The 16,950-nt window shown below is 49.8% G+C and overlaps 3 protein-coding genes across 3 annotated transcripts; 2 read left to right on the top strand and 1 right to left on the bottom strand.

The window, feature by feature from the left end:
* Nucleotides 1-794: 794 nt before the first annotated feature.
* PpBr36_09955 (uncharacterized protein) lies at nt 795-3,043 on the top strand (the record flags this gene model as incomplete). Its single annotated transcript, XM_029897071.1, has 4 exons — nt 795-1,437; nt 1,702-2,104; nt 2,268-2,477; nt 2,569-3,043. 4 exons carry the CDS (start codon nt 795-797, stop codon nt 3,041-3,043), a joined length of 1,731 nt encoding a protein of 576 aa, XP_029745130.1.
* Nucleotides 3,044-5,619: 2,576 nt separating this feature from the next.
* Nucleotides 5,620-5,985, bottom strand: PpBr36_09954 (uncharacterized protein; the record flags this gene model as incomplete). Its single annotated transcript, XM_029897070.1, has 1 exon — nt 5,620-5,985. One exon carries the CDS (start codon nt 5,983-5,985, stop codon nt 5,620-5,622), a length of 366 nt encoding a protein of 121 aa, XP_029745132.1.
* Nucleotides 5,986-11,565: 5,580 nt separating this feature from the next.
* Nucleotides 11,566-16,029, top strand: PpBr36_09953 (uncharacterized protein; the record flags this gene model as incomplete). Its single annotated transcript, XM_029897069.1, has 2 exons — nt 11,566-14,087; nt 14,805-16,029. The coding sequence occupies 2 exons, from the start codon at nt 11,566-11,568 to the stop codon at nt 16,027-16,029; spliced, it is 3,747 nt and encodes a 1,248-aa protein (XP_029745402.1).
* Between the last annotated feature and the right edge of the window lie 921 nt (nt 16,030-16,950).

Here is a 16,950-nt window from a genome sequence, read left to right as displayed (position 1 = left end):
GTGTGGCACAGCCTTTTCCCCTCAAAGTCTAGAACGAAAACTTTCAGCTCAGAAACTTAATATAAGCCGGCAAATAAACAGGCCCGCCATATGTAGCTTCGACGACTACTTTGGACGGCCAGTATTTAACGTTTTCCTGGCCAGACCGAACTAGATGATGTCCTTGGCACAGGTAAAGGAGGGGGGGTCAAACCCTATTGTTTGCTGCTCTTGTCTCTTGGGATGAAGTCAACTGAGCTCAAGCACTAGGAAGCTTTCAGATTGGCCCAATAGTAAAAGAAAATGGGGTTCCGCTGTAGAGCAGTGTCCAGGATGGGTAGATTATAGGAGACAACGCGCACTATTATCAAGACAGAGTATTGACGTTTGGAGCGGCCTGTGATTGCCCCGGCCCGTATGAACAAGGGTGATTAGTCTTGCCTTCGCTTGAGGTCTTTTTTTCCCTTTCCATATCGGCGGAAAACAAACGCCGATGTTGATCCTGGCCTTCTGCATCACGTACTCTTTACCTAATGATGACATCCAAGTCCCAGACCAACCTTGCAATCCCTCACCAGCCCCGAGACTTAAATCCGCAAGATCAAGCAGGGGGAGCAGAGTAAGATAGGTCATCAACATGTGAATTATACACGTGTCATGGCAGCTCAACAAAAAGGCACAATGAAAATCAAGACATTCGCCAAGCCTGTGGTCCAAAAGAAACCACGCCCATTGCCTGCCTTGCCTTTCCTTGCCTTGTACTGCACAAAGAAAAACATTGTCAGTTTCAGTTACCGTCCTTAGGTTCTTCCCAAATGTCCAGCTCCAAGAATCCCTCACGCCCGTACGAGCTACGAGAATACACGGGCCACGTACATTCGTCGGATGCGCTGAATCTGTACACAGAGCTGGGTGGAGGTGCGGAAGGCAGCCCCCTTGAGCAGACCAAGACCGAGATCCACTTCCACGACGAAGTGCAGAAAGAGGAAGATGACGAGTCCCGGTACCCTTCAGGGCTGCAGCTTGCACTGATAACCCTTTCCCTGTTCGTCGCCATCTTCTTGGTCGCAATCAGCCAGTTGGTCATCGCCACAGCCATCCCGACCATCAGCGACAGCTTCCAGAGCTTTGCAGACATCTCATGGTACAGCATCGGCGAGCAGGTCACCGCCGTCGCGGTGCTGCTGCCATTTGGTCGCGCCTACACGCTGCTCAGCATCAAGTGGACCTTTGTGACCTCGGTCAACGTCTACCTGTTGGGGAGCGCCATATGCGGGTCTGCTCCGTCCTCGATCGCCCTTATCATCGGGAGGATGATACAAGGCGTGGGCATGGCTGGCGTTTTCGACGGCGCCTTTATCGTTCTTGCCTATATTACCCCGCTGAGGAAGAGGAGTTTATTCGCTGGCATCTTCGGGGCTGCGTATGGGATTGCGAGTGTTCTCGGACCCGTCATTGGTATTTATCCAATTTTGCCACTCTCCACCCTTTCTTTCATTATGGTTTTGGGAATATTGTTTTTTTAAAAACAAAAAAAGACGAGGAAAATACTTACTGGGTATATCTTAGGCGGCGCTATAACTGCGAGAACAAACTGGAGATGGTGCTTTTGGTGTAAGCCATCGTTTTCAATTTTGTTTGCCTTTTTTTCTTTTCTCTTAACGATATCAAACATTCAAGCAATGTTTGCAAAAAAATACTTACTGGTGGTGGGCCATCTAGTTAATCTCCCGATCGGGTTGGTAATCGTGCCAGCAATGATCTTTTGTCTGCCCAAGAATATGGGATCTTCAACGTCCACGTCCGGCGAGAAAAGGAGTTGGTGGCAATCCATCAAGCGGTTCGACCCACTTGGAACCATCTTGTTGCTGACCTCTCTCGTCTGCCTGACGTTGGCTCTGGAATGGGGTGGCGAAATATACGCCTGGCGTGATGCCCATGTCGTCGCAGCGCTCACTGTATTTGCGGCGACGATCCTGCCCTGGATAGCCTTGCAGCATTTCCAAGGCGAAGAAGCCACTATTCCGTGGAGCATGGTGAGCCAGCGATCAGTAGCGGGATCAAACCTATACCTCTTTTTCTTGAGCGGGAGTTTTGCTATTTCTATTTTCTTTCTGCAAATTTGGTATGTGATCTCTCGCGTATTTCCTGCCCTCAAGCAATCTTGTTTTTCTTTATTTTCATCCGTCTCTTTAAAAAAAAAAAAAAAAAAAAAAAAAAAAAAAAAAAAAAAAAAACAGTACGCGGCATTGCTGTCACAATAATGTCTGACTTTCGGGCCCTTTCAGGTTTCAATCCGTTCAGGGGGATACTCCCCAGAGTGCGGGCCTCAAGCAGCTGGCGTTGTGTCTCAGCACCGCGGTCGGTTCAGTTGTCGCAGGCGGGCTCGTAATGCTGACCGGTTACTACAACCCATACTTGATTCTCGGCTCCGTCTGCGCGACAGCCGGGTGTGCCATCATGATGATAATCGACCGAAATGCTGGTTTTGGTCTTGTGTAAGCAAGCTCCCCATGTTGTTGCCCTGCAAACCTTTGCTAAAAAAAAGCTGACACTGACAAACCACGTGCCTCGACCCGAACCTAACAGTATCGGGGTTCAAATCCTCATCGGCGCCGGTGTGGGAGCTGGAGGCGAGCAGGCCAACGTTGCCGTTCAGGCCGTGCTGCCGAGCGACAAGTTGGCGAGGGGCACGAGTCTTACCCTCTTCGTGAGGCTTCTCGGCTTTGCGATGTGGGTGCCCGTGGCCCAAAGCATCATCCAAAAGGAGATACTCGAGCAGCTTGGTCCCGAATTGACCAGCGAGGTCTACGGCAACGGCGGGGCAGGGGATCTGCACGAGCAGCTCGAGGAAATCTTTGATGGAGACAATACTCCGGACTACATGGAAGCACTTAATAGGCTGAACTATGCCATCACCAGGGCGTTCGTGCTGGCCATGATTTTGGCTGCCATCTCTTTGCCGTTTGCTATGATGGTAGAGTGGCGGAGTGTCAAGACGAAGAAAGAAGACTCGAAGGGGAAGAAGATTGCGGAGAGACACGGCCGAGGATCCGTGGAATAAGAGTCGGCAAGCCCGGGGGGTTGAAAATCGACTGCGGGATGCTGATTTGAAAGAAGGGCTGGACAAAGTTTTCATGCCTAGGAATCTGCATATTACATAAGAAGCCAGAGGATGCAGTCTGCTGTTTATTATTGATTACCTTCTCTGCGCTATTAACGCGCCATGCCCACCGTGTGGCCTTACTGCTGAGTCTGTACGTTTCCAATCATAGCCTATCAACACCTACACGCTTACCCATACTTCCCCCATTCTACATGCCTTTCTTTTGCTTTAGCCTCTATATTACTTCAAATCTTTTGTTGCTTTTGGTTTATATTATTCACGCAGCCTTTACCACCATAACAGCTGACTTCGACCATTGGACCATTGTTAGCCGTGGGTGCTGCGGTGCCGCCGCTTGGCAGTATTAGTGCCTATTCCGGCTTTCAAGTTATTTCATACTGGTCGTACCATCTAAAGCAAAAAGGGAGTTGATTCATTTTCATTGTTAACTATTTTCTGCTTCGTAGAGATTTCTAGGTTCGCCGTACTATTTTATTAAAAAAAGAAAAAAAAAAAAAAATAGTTGAACCGACCTTTTCCAAACGTTGCAACCTTTACATCGGAAGCCACCATCATCTTCGCCACTTTTATATGCGTCGAGGATCAGGCAAGCTGCTCAATGCCATTCTGGGGTTGCCGCGTCAAACTGAATTTCCTTTAGCTTCACGGCTTAGCTCCGCCATAAATGCTTCCAAAATGACAACGTGCAGTATAATTCTATTCCAACCTCTACGAAAAGTTTTGGAAGTTTACGAAATTGGATCCAAATTTGCACAGAACCCAAACCTTTGATTTGCGGATTTGCTCCAAAATCATCTCAATGGATCCCACTCCATTTTCTTTGTTTATACAAGTCAATTTGTTGAAATTGTCATCGCCGCCAAAAAGTTCAACTAGCTGGCATGGGCTTTCCTTGTTGGTTACCATGTTTTACCAGGCTATCCTCGCCAGCTTTGTAAACAAACGCAGGATTCAAAAACGCTCCGGAGGGAAGATTGTTGCTCGCCCAGCGCAGCTTTTCAGCATTTTCGCCAGGATAGCTTGGGTCGCTGGGCCACCTTGTTCAACTATAACTTCGTCGGACACGAGATCAACCGGTATGAGCCCGTTCTGGAGGGTTTACAACCAGGAGCGCGACCTAGAGGGAGTAAAGCTTAATTTTAGGATGTAGTTATTTGACAGCAGCAAAACGATGCATTACTGCAAGTAGATCCATCTTGCGTTGCGTTTCGTTTTTCAGTACATACTGGCTGACAACTGCAAAAGCACGTTTGTACTCCATCCAGGGGTGACGATTAATAATCCACGTGATTAAACACAGGGCCTAATCCCGGTATTTTATTTACCCAAACGAGGTCTTGATCCAGGCCGCGTGGGCAAGTAATTGATGAGGACGGCGAGCCCAGCCCTATTGCCAATTTGACGTTATAGACTGCGGCAAAATGGGCATATGCGGACACGCAGGGAGATAGGGGGAAAATACTTACTCTAGGATGTCCAGTCCCACGGGCGAGACGCTGCCCCTTGCAGGGTCGCCACCGCCAATTCATCTTTGGTAGTGTTTCGTCGTCATTCCTGCAGGCGTCAACCTGCGATACTCGACTGCAACCACCGGCTGTGAATACTGAAATGGAGACGGGACAAGGCAGAGCTACAGAACGTTGAAAGCTGCTGCGTTTGCGGTTGATAAGAGGGCAATTCCGGCTGCAAAACAGCACAGACTCAGACACTGTATATACAGTGTGATAATGCTGGCAAGTGGTTATATAAGAAGGACTTCCAAAGCCTCCCTGTAGTTAGATTTGGCGCTTGTCCATTTTGCCCAAGCTGTCACTCTTTCCAACAGCATTACGGAAGGAAGCAAGTGCCTTGACACAAGCCGGCGACGTAAATCCAGGGACGAATCCTCTGTCGGCCGACGACGATCGGCCTTGTAACAAGTATATCTAGGGTGAGCGGGAGCTGGGCGAACTGCCAGGTCCATATTTGGTGGTCGTGTTTGGTGGTTTGGGGCGGTGTATCGACACTGAGGGTTGCACTATATTTATAATGTGTTTGATACATTCGCATTCTTAAAGCTTTCAATTTTGTCGCTGATTAATTGTTAATTCATCCTTGATAATTAATTTGGTCTTGGACCCGGCACATGTTAGTTTTCAAGTTGGTCTTTGCCCGAGTTTCCTGCACCAACCGTCAAGTATTCGATACGTCTTATTGTGCACAGAAAGCTTATTTGGTAACTTTGTTTTAACGCAGTGCTGGGACATCTCTGAGCGTGGTTTTAATCATACGTTTACAGTTCAAGTGAATAAATCCAACTTTTTGTCTAGAACGATACCCGAAGTGCGAAAATCCCGCCGGTGAGCTATTTTACATCGATTTGCCGATTCCCAAAATGGTGCAGCCCGCTTTCCAAATGCTTGTCAAACTTTTTATATATGTCCGCACACAGCAAATCCCACGGCATAAGGCCTTGAAAATATCCGGACGAAAATGTCTAAAATTGTCTGTGAATCGGAGTGGTGGAAGTGCTATCAGTTTCCGCCTTGATTATCAGCATCGGGGGCGATGTGCACCGCAGTCTTCATATGACGATCCCTGGCGGCTTCGCTGCTGAAAAGCCTCCTGCAACCCGGGATCGTGCACATCCAGTCCACAGGAGACCGTCGCAGGACGGCTCTTTGTTCGACGGGGTATGCTGCCTTTTCGTCCGCGGGCGTTAAACCGGCAATTTCGATATTATTGTCGCGGGTCTCCAAGCTTAAAGTCTTGGAAGTTGTATAACCAACAGGTTGGACGGCCCCAGTTCCGACGGAACCGGTGTTAATAAAACCGGTCGGCGCGGCGATTGTACCAATGGCGAAAAAAGCCAAAAGCTGAAGGCTCATCTTTGCCTGCATATTGAGGTATGTAAAGCCGAAGCTTGGAAGATTTTGCTAAATGAAGGTGATGTGTCCTGGAATGGGAATCAAGACCGGCGAATTTTAAAGGAAATGACAGAAGGGAAACCGCAACGTGAAGAAGCACAGTGAGACCTGAGAAAGAGATGTAGAAACACAGGCAGACAAAGACACACGTCGGGTAGAAGAGGCACATGGAGGCTGCTTTAAATACCATATCGGGTCGGCTGGCGTGTGGATTTGGGCATACTCAGATCCTGTGACACCGGTAGGCATACATACACTCGCTACTTGCTTAGGCGTCCATGTTCCAGTAACTTCCAGGCCAGATTGATTAAAATGTGGACCGGGACAAAAGATTTTCATCTTGAATCCCCCCAGGCATAGATCGCTTATTCTCTTCAGTCATTTGTTATGTCGACAGCCCTTATGCGAAATTCGGATGTACAATTTAAAGCCGAGAAGACTTGAAAAAGACTTTCCCGGCACGAGCTTGTACGGAAAGAGATTATACCTGAGTTCCAGTCCACCTATATGACTTGTAGTTGACTAAAATGCCGAGTAACATCACCAGCTCGAGTCGCATATTACCCACTCACAGGCCGAAGACTTTCAAGCCCGAATACACTTAATTTCGCACTTCTTTTAATAAGTAATTGGATAGCACATGACCTGCGCTCCGCTGCCTCTAAAATAAGAAGATTATTCCATGGACTTATGGGTTAAACCGTGAGGACTTGGTTCTTTTATTTTGCGTCAAAAATAAGCCAAATGTGCTGCGATCAGCATATCGGGGTAACCTGTCCCTCAGGTTAGAGTATAATAGCTTAAAGCAACTAAGCGTCTGACCGGTAACTAGGGTTCCGAATGACAGGGGGTAAAAATTACAATCGTTCTCAAATAAGCATTGAGGTTAATTAAAGAATAAAATTAAGATTAGTCGGTGCCAGCTCATCCTACAAATGGATTTGTTTGTACCTTGATAACACGTAATTCTTGCCTGAAGTAGTCCTCGGCTTTGCCGGCGCTATTCTTTCTGGGCAAATCGGAATCGCCTGCCTCTGTGATACCTGGAGCAAATGTGGTGGCGCCAAGGCTTTACGCGACCCACCCACTGTGGAAAACAAAAGTTGGTAGATCATTCAGCGTTAGTTATGCAGGACGATAAAGCGGGTAATCTAATCACTGGTCGTTTTAGCTTGTATTCACGGTTGTTTACACAATCTTTATGCCGCATTTAACAACCAGGACTATGAAGCGACAGAAAAGCTTTTCTTAGTATTTCAAATCTGGGCTGCTCCCCAACAGTTTCGGCTGTTAGGCTTACTAAAAACCACCTGCAGCATTTCACATTTATAACTTGGAAGTTGGGCTGCACAAGATATGTGGACGGTACAAGAGTATTTACGGCTTATTTTACCAATGTTAAATAATACACGCTCATATTTGTACGATCAAGGTTCCTTCCATAATTTAGGTTTGTTAATTTGTCGACCTGTTCCCGACTCCTGTCTTGATCGTTCTATCTTAATAGTATGGCCAAAGGACTGGGCGTGTACCAGAGAAACCAGATGGGGTTCTAACTTCTAACCCTCCTGAGGAAACTCGCCAAGAAAAACACCGCCGACGGAATACAGGGCTATCTAAGGAAACAATTACGTCGCCGCACGTATTTGTTCAAAGAAATATATCCGGTATATTGTACACCAAACTCGTTACAGAATACAAATTACTTTGCTATATACTATAGCAATTATATTATAGTTTCGGTGTAATCTATAGAAAATGCAGTAAGGGGTACATAGATAATTTGATTTTTAAAATCATAGGGCAGGAATTGAGTTTTTTGTGTTCCGCAAGGTAGAAATGCGATGGGTTAAAGCAATTGAACGTTCAATTTGTAATTGGGGTCGAAATCATAATTTGTCTTAAATAGGTTTTAAAGTTAATCAATTCATACAACAATAAATGTACTTTATGTAGACTTGATCTTAAATATTGGGTCCTAACTCCGACAAATTATTAAAATTATTTGTCGGAATATTATTTATGCGCAATTCTGACTAAAATAATTATGGGGCTAAAGGTCTATATATATAGACCTTCGGACCTGCAACGGACCTATTCCTGTACTTAGAAGAATAGACAATCAATTTTATACCTATATACGAATCCTGTTGGTTCACCCTTGTTTTGGCCATGGCCTTTACATTAAGTCCAATCAGCACTAACATGATCGTAACAATTAATTATTATAACCCCTTTGGTACATGCAAGTTCAAATCAACAAGAGATTCCAGCTTGCGGCCCCTTCTGCGATTGAAGCCATGGCTACCACCTATCGTCCCTTTTGCGGTTGTCAACAGGCGCACTGCAAGATCCCACGCTGTGCAGCTTTCCCATCTGGCAGGCCGCGACGATGCTAAAGGCGATGTCTTCTAGGCTGACTCGAAATCTAAACCCAGTTCTGCATTCTATTTGCCTCCTGCCCTCTACTGCCATGGATACCACAAAGCATTTGATTTATATGGAACTCTTGTCAGACAGACAATGAGAAATCTAGCCGGGGGGCCTCTCAAAGAAGGTGAATATTATAGACGCGTCCCAGCCCTCAAATGATGCACCTCGTGCGACAACAGCTTGGCTAGGGGGCATACGGACAGATACAACACCTTCCAGGCCAGCGACTACATGTGGCCGTATACATTACCGAAAATAAATGTATTAGGTTCAGCTTGTTCTGGACGTGTTCAGGTTGCAAGGCACAGTGACAAGGGTTGTTAGTCAAATGCTACATATAATATATAGGTTTTATTAAGGATATTAGATATTTGGAATAGCTACAAGTTCGGTGATAGCTGAGGCACAGTGCTGAGAATATGAGTCCGTTCGAGGGCACTGGTTCAAATCTCGGCAGTGTTTTGCTGGCGTCGCCTCCGCCAGGTCAGAAATGGCAGGTCGGTATGAGGCTGGCCAGAACTATGGGCTCGCTCTGAATGGTTGACCAGAATACGAATATGAAATCGATCCACTGGTAATTCTATACCAGAATTATCCGTTTGGTTCTTTTCTTTTTGGAAGAAGAAAAAAAAGGCTCGCCCGCGGTGTTTCGCACCATTTAGTTTGCCGAAATATTTCAATCGCTTAGAGAATTAATTATCTGTTATCTGATGGGGAAAGCCTTGGAGGCATAATAAAAAGGAAGGCATGCATCGTCGCAGATTGCCATATCCACTGCAAGGTCATCCGAAATACCAATGGCATTGCCCTTTGTTGACTCTGTTAAAGGTGAATTAGTTGGCTGAGGTAAAGCGTTTTAGCATATTTTGCGACTGAATCCCAAAATCTTTGGGGAGGGTTAGGCAATCTTTCAATTTGAAAGAAAAAGCCTGCAGGAAATCCAGTGACTAATTGTCGGTGCGCTCCTCTTTCTGGTACTGGTATAGGTTTTCGTTCCATTACCTGTTGGGTATGGCATCAATTTCGCTTGAGCACCCCTTCTTGCTCCTCCGCATCCTCTTGGCCTTGCTCGCACCCCGTTCGCTTGGCAGCCGGCTTGGTTAGGGACTACTAGAGCTTAGTGAACTCAAGGGGAGATGGAGGCCCAAGTTCTAGTCTAGCAGTAGTTGTTTAACCCCAACAGCGCCAGCTGCCAAGCAAGAGCAAACGCCACCTACGAGCTGGCCAAGCCCAGCGGAGCCCTGTATCATGTATTTAGGCCGTACTTTTGTATGTTGTCTGTGTTGACAAGTTCTGGGATGACAAAAGTACCTAGGTTCCAATGTTTATGTGCAACCAAGCCTCAAGGGCGCAGGCGCGGTTCGTTCAAAGCGTCGAGTTCTCGTTCCACCTCGGAACCTTTAACGCTGCTATGCATCGATGGCTTCGACCAGCCTCATCTGATGATCTGACCAATTTGTATACCATCATGGCCGCAGAGCCGTCGATAACGCAACCGAAGAAAACAAAACGGACGAATGACATGATCTCGACCGACGACTCTAGACGGCGTCGCTCTGTGGACACAGTCGAGATGGAATGTGTGTCTGCAGTTACGTGTGGAATAGCGATTGCGACGCGCTTGCCATACGAAAATGGCTCGGCGAGATAGCCATCCCCTGTTGGTATCGTTGGTCATCCAACTCCTCTGCAGCTCCTCACCCAATCTGCCACGAATGTAAGGCATGGAAAGGGGCCGCAGCAGTGGCAAAAGGTCGATCGGATGGAGACGCCGTATTCTAATCGAGATACCGCTTGGCAGCTTCCCCCTTGCGTTGCGTATAGGCTGCGGAAAGTCCATGTCAGACTAGGTGGAGGCGGATTAGCACGATAGAAAAACGACCGAGCACAAAATTGAAGATACAAACTGTAGGTGATTTACCAACGGTTAATGATATTCCCCTGCCAAAGGGTTTGGTCCTATCTTTTTTTTCTATGTGACATGTTGGCAATTTTTCTGTCTTATTTTTCCTCTGAATAGACAAAATTGATAGCAGTAAGCTTCCTTTCCTTATTTGGTACAGGGCCCCTCGTCTTGCCTTTGACAAATTCGGGAGACTTTCTTCTAGCGCGCTGCTTAGGTCTCGTGACGACCTGAAGACTCGCTAGGCGTGCGCTAGAAGCCTAGAACACTGCTAACCGTTGGGTGGATTAGATTTCGGGAGAAGCGTGTCCTGTGGAGCTTTATCGCGCTGAATGAATTATCGACGCAGCTGTCGCTGTACGTGACTGAGTCGTTCATGGGCTAGCCCTAATTGTCTTTTTTTCGAATTTTGGCTGCTCGAAAATGCAGCAGCACGGTTTATCCTGGTACATGTAAACTCTCTGGCCCTGTTAGGCCCTATTCATAGCGTGCGCGGAAAATAATTTGCTTGAAAAATTTTCAATGATCTCGATACACACTTCACCGTCTAGATGGCGGGAATCCCAAGAGTGTCCGTCATCGAATGATGGATAGAGGCTCTGCTGGCGGTCCGTCGGATAAAGACAGGAAAAAAATGCATTATTTTTAACCTCGGGATAAATCGGGCTGGCCTAGCGCGTATATTAATTAGACTACTGTAGTCTAGAGGGTACTGACTGAGATTTACTACATGTTGACATGTTGTACGAACAAACCTTCCATCATATGCTTTTGGTAGCACCAACGCCGAGACGGTCGCTTGAAGAAACGCAAGGTTGCAATTACACTTTAGGCTTCTGAATGAAGATGACGGAGATTTAGGCCTTTGGAGTCGGGCCCCCCGAGAAGTCGGGTACCTGAATTTAGTGCAGACGTTAGCCAGGTGTGGCATTGTTCAAGTGTCGAGGCCATGCCAGCTAGACAAAATTACAAAAAGAAAATACGAGTAGCGGCGGTCTCTTGGCGTGATCGATCAAAACCTCCAAACGCTATTATAGGCAGTAATTAAGGATTTTTGCTTTACCGGTCAGCGGCCCCAGGTGACAGGGAAAAGATATAAACCTTGGAGTGTTCGCGCCGTCGTCTGATGTTGCTTTCGCCTGGACGGGACCACCCATCACTCTCTCCACTCTCTTTAATACCTAGACTTTGTCACTCGTTCATTTCCATCCCTGAAGATGCATCATCCCTACACTCGCTTGGCTTTTTATGCTATTTTTGTCGGCACCGGCCTGGCTCAGAGAGACATTACTCAGTGCCCAACAGCCGAGACGACCATCCAGGACAGTCAAGGCCGACCCTGGGCCGTCTGTGCCAACAGCGATTTTATTGGCGACTCAGTACAGATCCTCGCCAATGTGCAGACGGACCAGGCATGCCAGAAACTGTGCGCCTCGAACGGGGCATGCACCATGGCGGTCTTTGACAAGATGTATTTCTACTGCCACATCAAAGGCGCCGGGCAAAGATGGGTCACCAGTGACAATTCCCAGTTCAACAGCATCAGAGTCCTGGCTGCTGTTCCTGACCGGCAGCCCATCGACCGGTGTCCCAAGGCGGAGACCAACACCACCGACAGCCAGGGGAGGACGTGGACGACTTGTCCAAACAGCGATTTTTTGGGCCCCACCATTCAGATCACTCCCAACGTCGCCTCGTCGGCTGCGTGTCAAGAGCTCTGCGCGGCCAACAGCGCCTGCAACCGTGCCGTTTGGGACAGGCTAGGCTACTGTCATACCAAGGGCGCCGGGCAGGAATGGGTGTCGAGCGCAAACAAGTTTGACACGGTGCGGCTGGCTTCTGATGCATCGGGAGGCGGTGGCGGCAGCGGCAGCAGCAGCAGCAACACCAATAGTAATGATAATAATAATAACAATAATAATAATAATAGCGGCCAGATCCCCAGCGACTGGAGATGCAATGGCCAACAGACAGTAGTCACGACGAGCGACGGCTCGACGTGGGCTCAGTGCACTAATACCGACTGGCAGGGGCGCAGCATGTACGCTTTGGACAATTTCAAATCGGCTGCGGCCTGCGCTGAGGCTTGCTCCATCACTCCGACGTGCAAAGATGCCGTCTGGGACAAACAGTACAACTACTGCCACATGAAAGATTCCAAGGCGGGGCTCGTGCAGGCCGACAACAAACAGTTTGACCAGCTGAGGTTGATCAAAAGGGCGGCTCCCGCGACGCAGCCCGCGCAGGTGGGCGGCCGATGGTCGGACAGGATCAGCTACCCCGTCGTGCCGGCGGCCGCCTACGTGGTTCCGCAGCAGCCCTTTGCCAGCCGCGTGCTGGCGTTCTCGGCCGGCGACAACATGGCGTTTGCCGGCCGGAATGGGCAGACGCAGTTTGCAGACTGGAACTACCAGACGGGCGCCGTCTCGGGGCGTACGGTGCAAGAGACCAAGCACGACATGTTCTGTCCCGGCATCAGCTCCCTGGCGGACGGCAGGATGGTGGTCACGGGCGGCAACGACGCGGCCGCGGTCAGCATCTACGACCCTTCGACCAACCGATTCGTGCGCGCGCCGGACATGAAGCTGGCCCGCGGCTACCAGTCCAGCACGACGCTCTCCAACGGCAGGGTCTTCACCATCGGAGGCTCCTTCACGGGCGGCGTCAAGACCAAGAACGGCGAGGTCTACGACCCGAGCAGCAACAAGTGGACGCTCCTGGACGGGTGCAAGGCGGACGCGCTCAACACGCCCGACAACAACTGGAGGCGCGACAACCACGCCTGGCTGTACGGCTGGACGGGCGGCAGCGTCTTCCAGGCCGGCCCCAGCGGGCAGATGAACTGGTACAGCACCGACAACGGCGGCGGCGGCGGCACGCGCAGCGCCGGCGTCCGAAACTCGACGGGCGCGGCCATGTGCGGCACCAACGTCATGTACGACACGGGCAAGATCCTCGCGGCGGGCGGGTCGCCGCTCTACGACAACGACGCGGGCGTGACGACGGCGCAGATCATCAACGTCCCCGCGCCGGGCCAGACCGCCACGACGCAAAAGGCCCCCGACATGAAGTACCCGCGCGCCTTTGCCAACAGCGTCGTGCTGCCCGACGGCTCGGTGCTGGTCACGGGCGGGCAAAAGTTCGCGCGCCAGTTCACCGACGTCGAGTCCATCCTGTACCCGGAGCTCTGGAGCCCCAAGACCAACACCTGGACCGTCGTGAACCCCATGGCCGTGCCGAGGAACTACCACTCCGTGTCCCTGCTCCTGGGCGACGGCCGCGTCTGGGCCGCCGGCGGCGGGTTGTGCTGGGTCAACCGTGGCGCCGCCGACAATGCCGCGAACTGGCAGTGCGAGGCGTCCGCGCAGCACGCCGACGGCGAGATCTTTTCGCCGCCCTACCTGTTCAACGCCGACGGGTCCGAGGCCGCCCGCCCCAACATCACGGCCCTGACCACCTCCAACGACGGCAACGGCAACTGGGTGCGGGCCGGCGGCTCCCTGACCGTCACCCTGGACGACAGCGGGCCCATGACCTTTTCCGTGCTGCGGTTGGGTTCCGCCACCCACTCCATCAACAGCGACCAGCGCCGCCTGTCGTTGACCTCCACCCAAAAGGGCGCCAAGCACACCATCCGCCTGCCGAGCGACGGTGGCGTGCTGCTGCCGGGCTACTGGTTTTTGTTTGCAATGAATGCTCAGGGTACTCCGTGCGTCGCGAGGGTGATTCAGGTTAGGTTGTGAAAGGGAAAGGATCTTGACTTTCCGCCATGATAGAGGTAGCTCGTAGGTTAGACATGCATGATAATTTCCTTCTTTTTTCTTTTGCAGTCAATTAAGAAGCAGCAAGCATAAGTCGGAGTTTACTAGACTCTCCTTTCGCTCTGAAGCGATGCCCGCAGCCCGATAGGTTGATATGCCGTATGGCCAAGTTAAAACTCTATAGCGCTCAGATCAAGAGATCTTGATCAGGCAATTGTCGTAAACACACAAAGTTTGTTATTCATCCGTTGTCTAGCCTAAAATGTGAGAAGGACTGCTGGTTCGTGGATGGGTCAACATGCTGGAGTCTGGAGATTACCTGTGACAAGCTTGGCAGGCTGCAAGACTATGCGCAATGCGGAGTCAATGCTTGCCTTATTCTTTGTATCAGCCATGATCCCACACACAGATGTACAATGAATGCCAACCTTTCCAGACAATGGCCCGTTGTTTCCATCCCACGTTATTTACACAAAAACACGTCTTTATGACTGCCCCAGCCTTTATGGGCTCAGGATGTGCTCAATCTTTCAAACAGAGGCAGTGCTGTGAATCGAGCCAGCTTATCCAATGCTTCCTTCCCTACATAACAACCTTTGAAAGCTTCGTTTGCTGGCTTGTTGCTATTCACTAGACAATCTCCAAGAAAATAACCAGCAATCTCGAACCAGACACCAAGAGGTGTAAGACTCCAGACGACAACCCATCACTATGGAACCCACTCAAGGAGCAAGCGCCCTCCTGGCCCTCGCTGAGGCTATCCGGGAAACAAAACCGCACGAGGTTGACTACTTCGATACCATCAGGGAGTATTATACCATCTGCTCCTCAACATGCGCAAACGACAAAATTCTGGAACAAAGCTCCAAAGATCTCCTGAAGAGGGCAGGCCTGCTAGGACCTCACAACTCAAACCACGACACGTATATGATCACTATCCATACCAACGCCGTTGGCGGTGCAGAGGACATCATGTTGTGCTTGGAAGGCCTATTCAACGTCGTTGACGGATGGATAGTTATCAACCATCTAAACACGAGTATGGAATTCCCCGTGCAGGATGATAGAGCCAACGTGTCGACAGCTGCACTTTTCGGCTACGTTTGGAGCAGACTTGCTTGCAAGAAGGGCAAGGGAATGGGTGTCTCGCCTCTCAAGGCGGTCATATTTGAGAAGCTCTCCGATTATTCTTCCCCCGAGAACCTCAGCATGCTAAGATGCTTGAGCGACACCCAAGGCGCCTTGCTCAATACGTTGAACCTGAGCTCTGGGCAAGACTTCCTAGGTGAGCTGAGCGGACCGGTCAAGTTCGAGCATCTGTTCAAGGACGGTGGCGTCTGTCGCGTCCTTTCCGATGCCTTGACTGCAGCTCAGTCCGTGTTCTCCAATAGATATCCCACAGAGCTCCTCTGGTCAAGGGACTCAACAACCGGCTATTACAGCCTGCTAGTCTTGCTCCAGCCGCTTTTCGACCTGGAGGAGAGCTCAAGTTCCCCCCAGGCTACCTACCAAGACGTCCCCGTCCGCGCCCCGGTCCTAAACCACCCGCGAATCCTCAAGAAGTCATACGAAGCACTGGTAGAAACGGTACCAGAATGCTCTGGTCCCAACGATCCAGGCGCACAGACGCTGTCACTGCGACGGGGTGGCGATCTTGACCGCCAACAGCCTCCGCGATCCGCGCCCGACTTTGACTTGCTCGAGGCCCGGCTGGACCGGCTCTGCACCAACGAGCCCGACCCGGAGCTGGAGGCAGAGGCCAAGAGGCTGGAGGAGTTGAGTAAGCGACAGGCTGGCGTCTGGGATGAAGAGACCGAGAAGGTGATGAAGGAAATCAAGGAGTCTGAGGAGAAAGCATCGGCCAACAAGGGGGGACAAATGGGGACGATTCCCATTGGCTGTTTCGGTGAGCGCAAATAGGGTATCTCGCTGCTACGGGGATAAAATTGGCGCAAAGCTGTGGTAACTTTCAAGTCGAGTGATAGTAAAAATGGCGTGTCAATGTGCCTGATTAGAATGTCATGCTTTATCTTGCTAAGGTCCCATCCACAATCGCGCGTATGTATGTATGTATGTATGTATGTATGTATGTATATATAAATCACTCAACAGTGAAGCGAATCGCCACTCACATCAGCTTAGAAACCGCAGGGATCTTCACAACTTACTTGTATAGACCAAGCCGAGTGGTTCGCGAGTTCAAGTGCCGGTCCAAGACGGCAGTTGGTACACAGCAGCCTACATTGCGACCTTCCACATAGGGACAAGATCTGACGCAATGCTGCAGCGCTGATGAACAGTTTAATCTAGAAGTGATGGAAACAGCATGATAACGGAACCAATTGTCTTGACCACTCAGTCTTGTTCTGCCATGGCGTGATTATCTGGATGAGATGTCATTCTGCAGGCATGCAATCTCTATTGGCGCGCCTCAGATTTGGCCACTTGGGCTGGGCATTTGACGATCCCCTCGACTGCACCCATCTCGTTTGCTGGTATAAAGATGTGAGCATATATGATATATGAATCTCCAGTTGTGGCACCTTCTTTGATTATTACTTCTTCCAATTCCATGAAGCCATCATCCGATCATAATCGCCCAAACAAAACCCCAACACGATCTCCTTCTGGAAAGCAAAAACGGTCCAAGCAAACCTTTGGGTCCGCGTTGTCACCGTGCTTTCAATTCCCTGACAACTTCTAAGCGGCAACGCGTCATTGTCAGCGACTTTCGGTCTTGGCTTGGAACGCAAAGCGAGACAGCAATTGATTTTTAGTTGGCCTTCACTCTAGTCACTCCGTTCTGTTCCATCTTCCTCGTAACTCGTCGCACACTTTCGT

Source organism: Pyricularia pennisetigena (genome assembly GCF_004337985.1).
Source record: "Pyricularia pennisetigena strain Br36 chromosome 7 map unlocalized Pyricularia_pennisetigena_Br36_Scf_7, whole genome shotgun sequence".
NCBI classification, from domain to species: Eukaryota; Fungi; Ascomycota; class Sordariomycetes; order Magnaporthales; family Pyriculariaceae; genus Pyricularia; species Pyricularia pennisetigena.
Note: the sequence above shows the minus strand (reverse complement) of the source record. Positions and strands in the feature narration are given on the sequence as shown.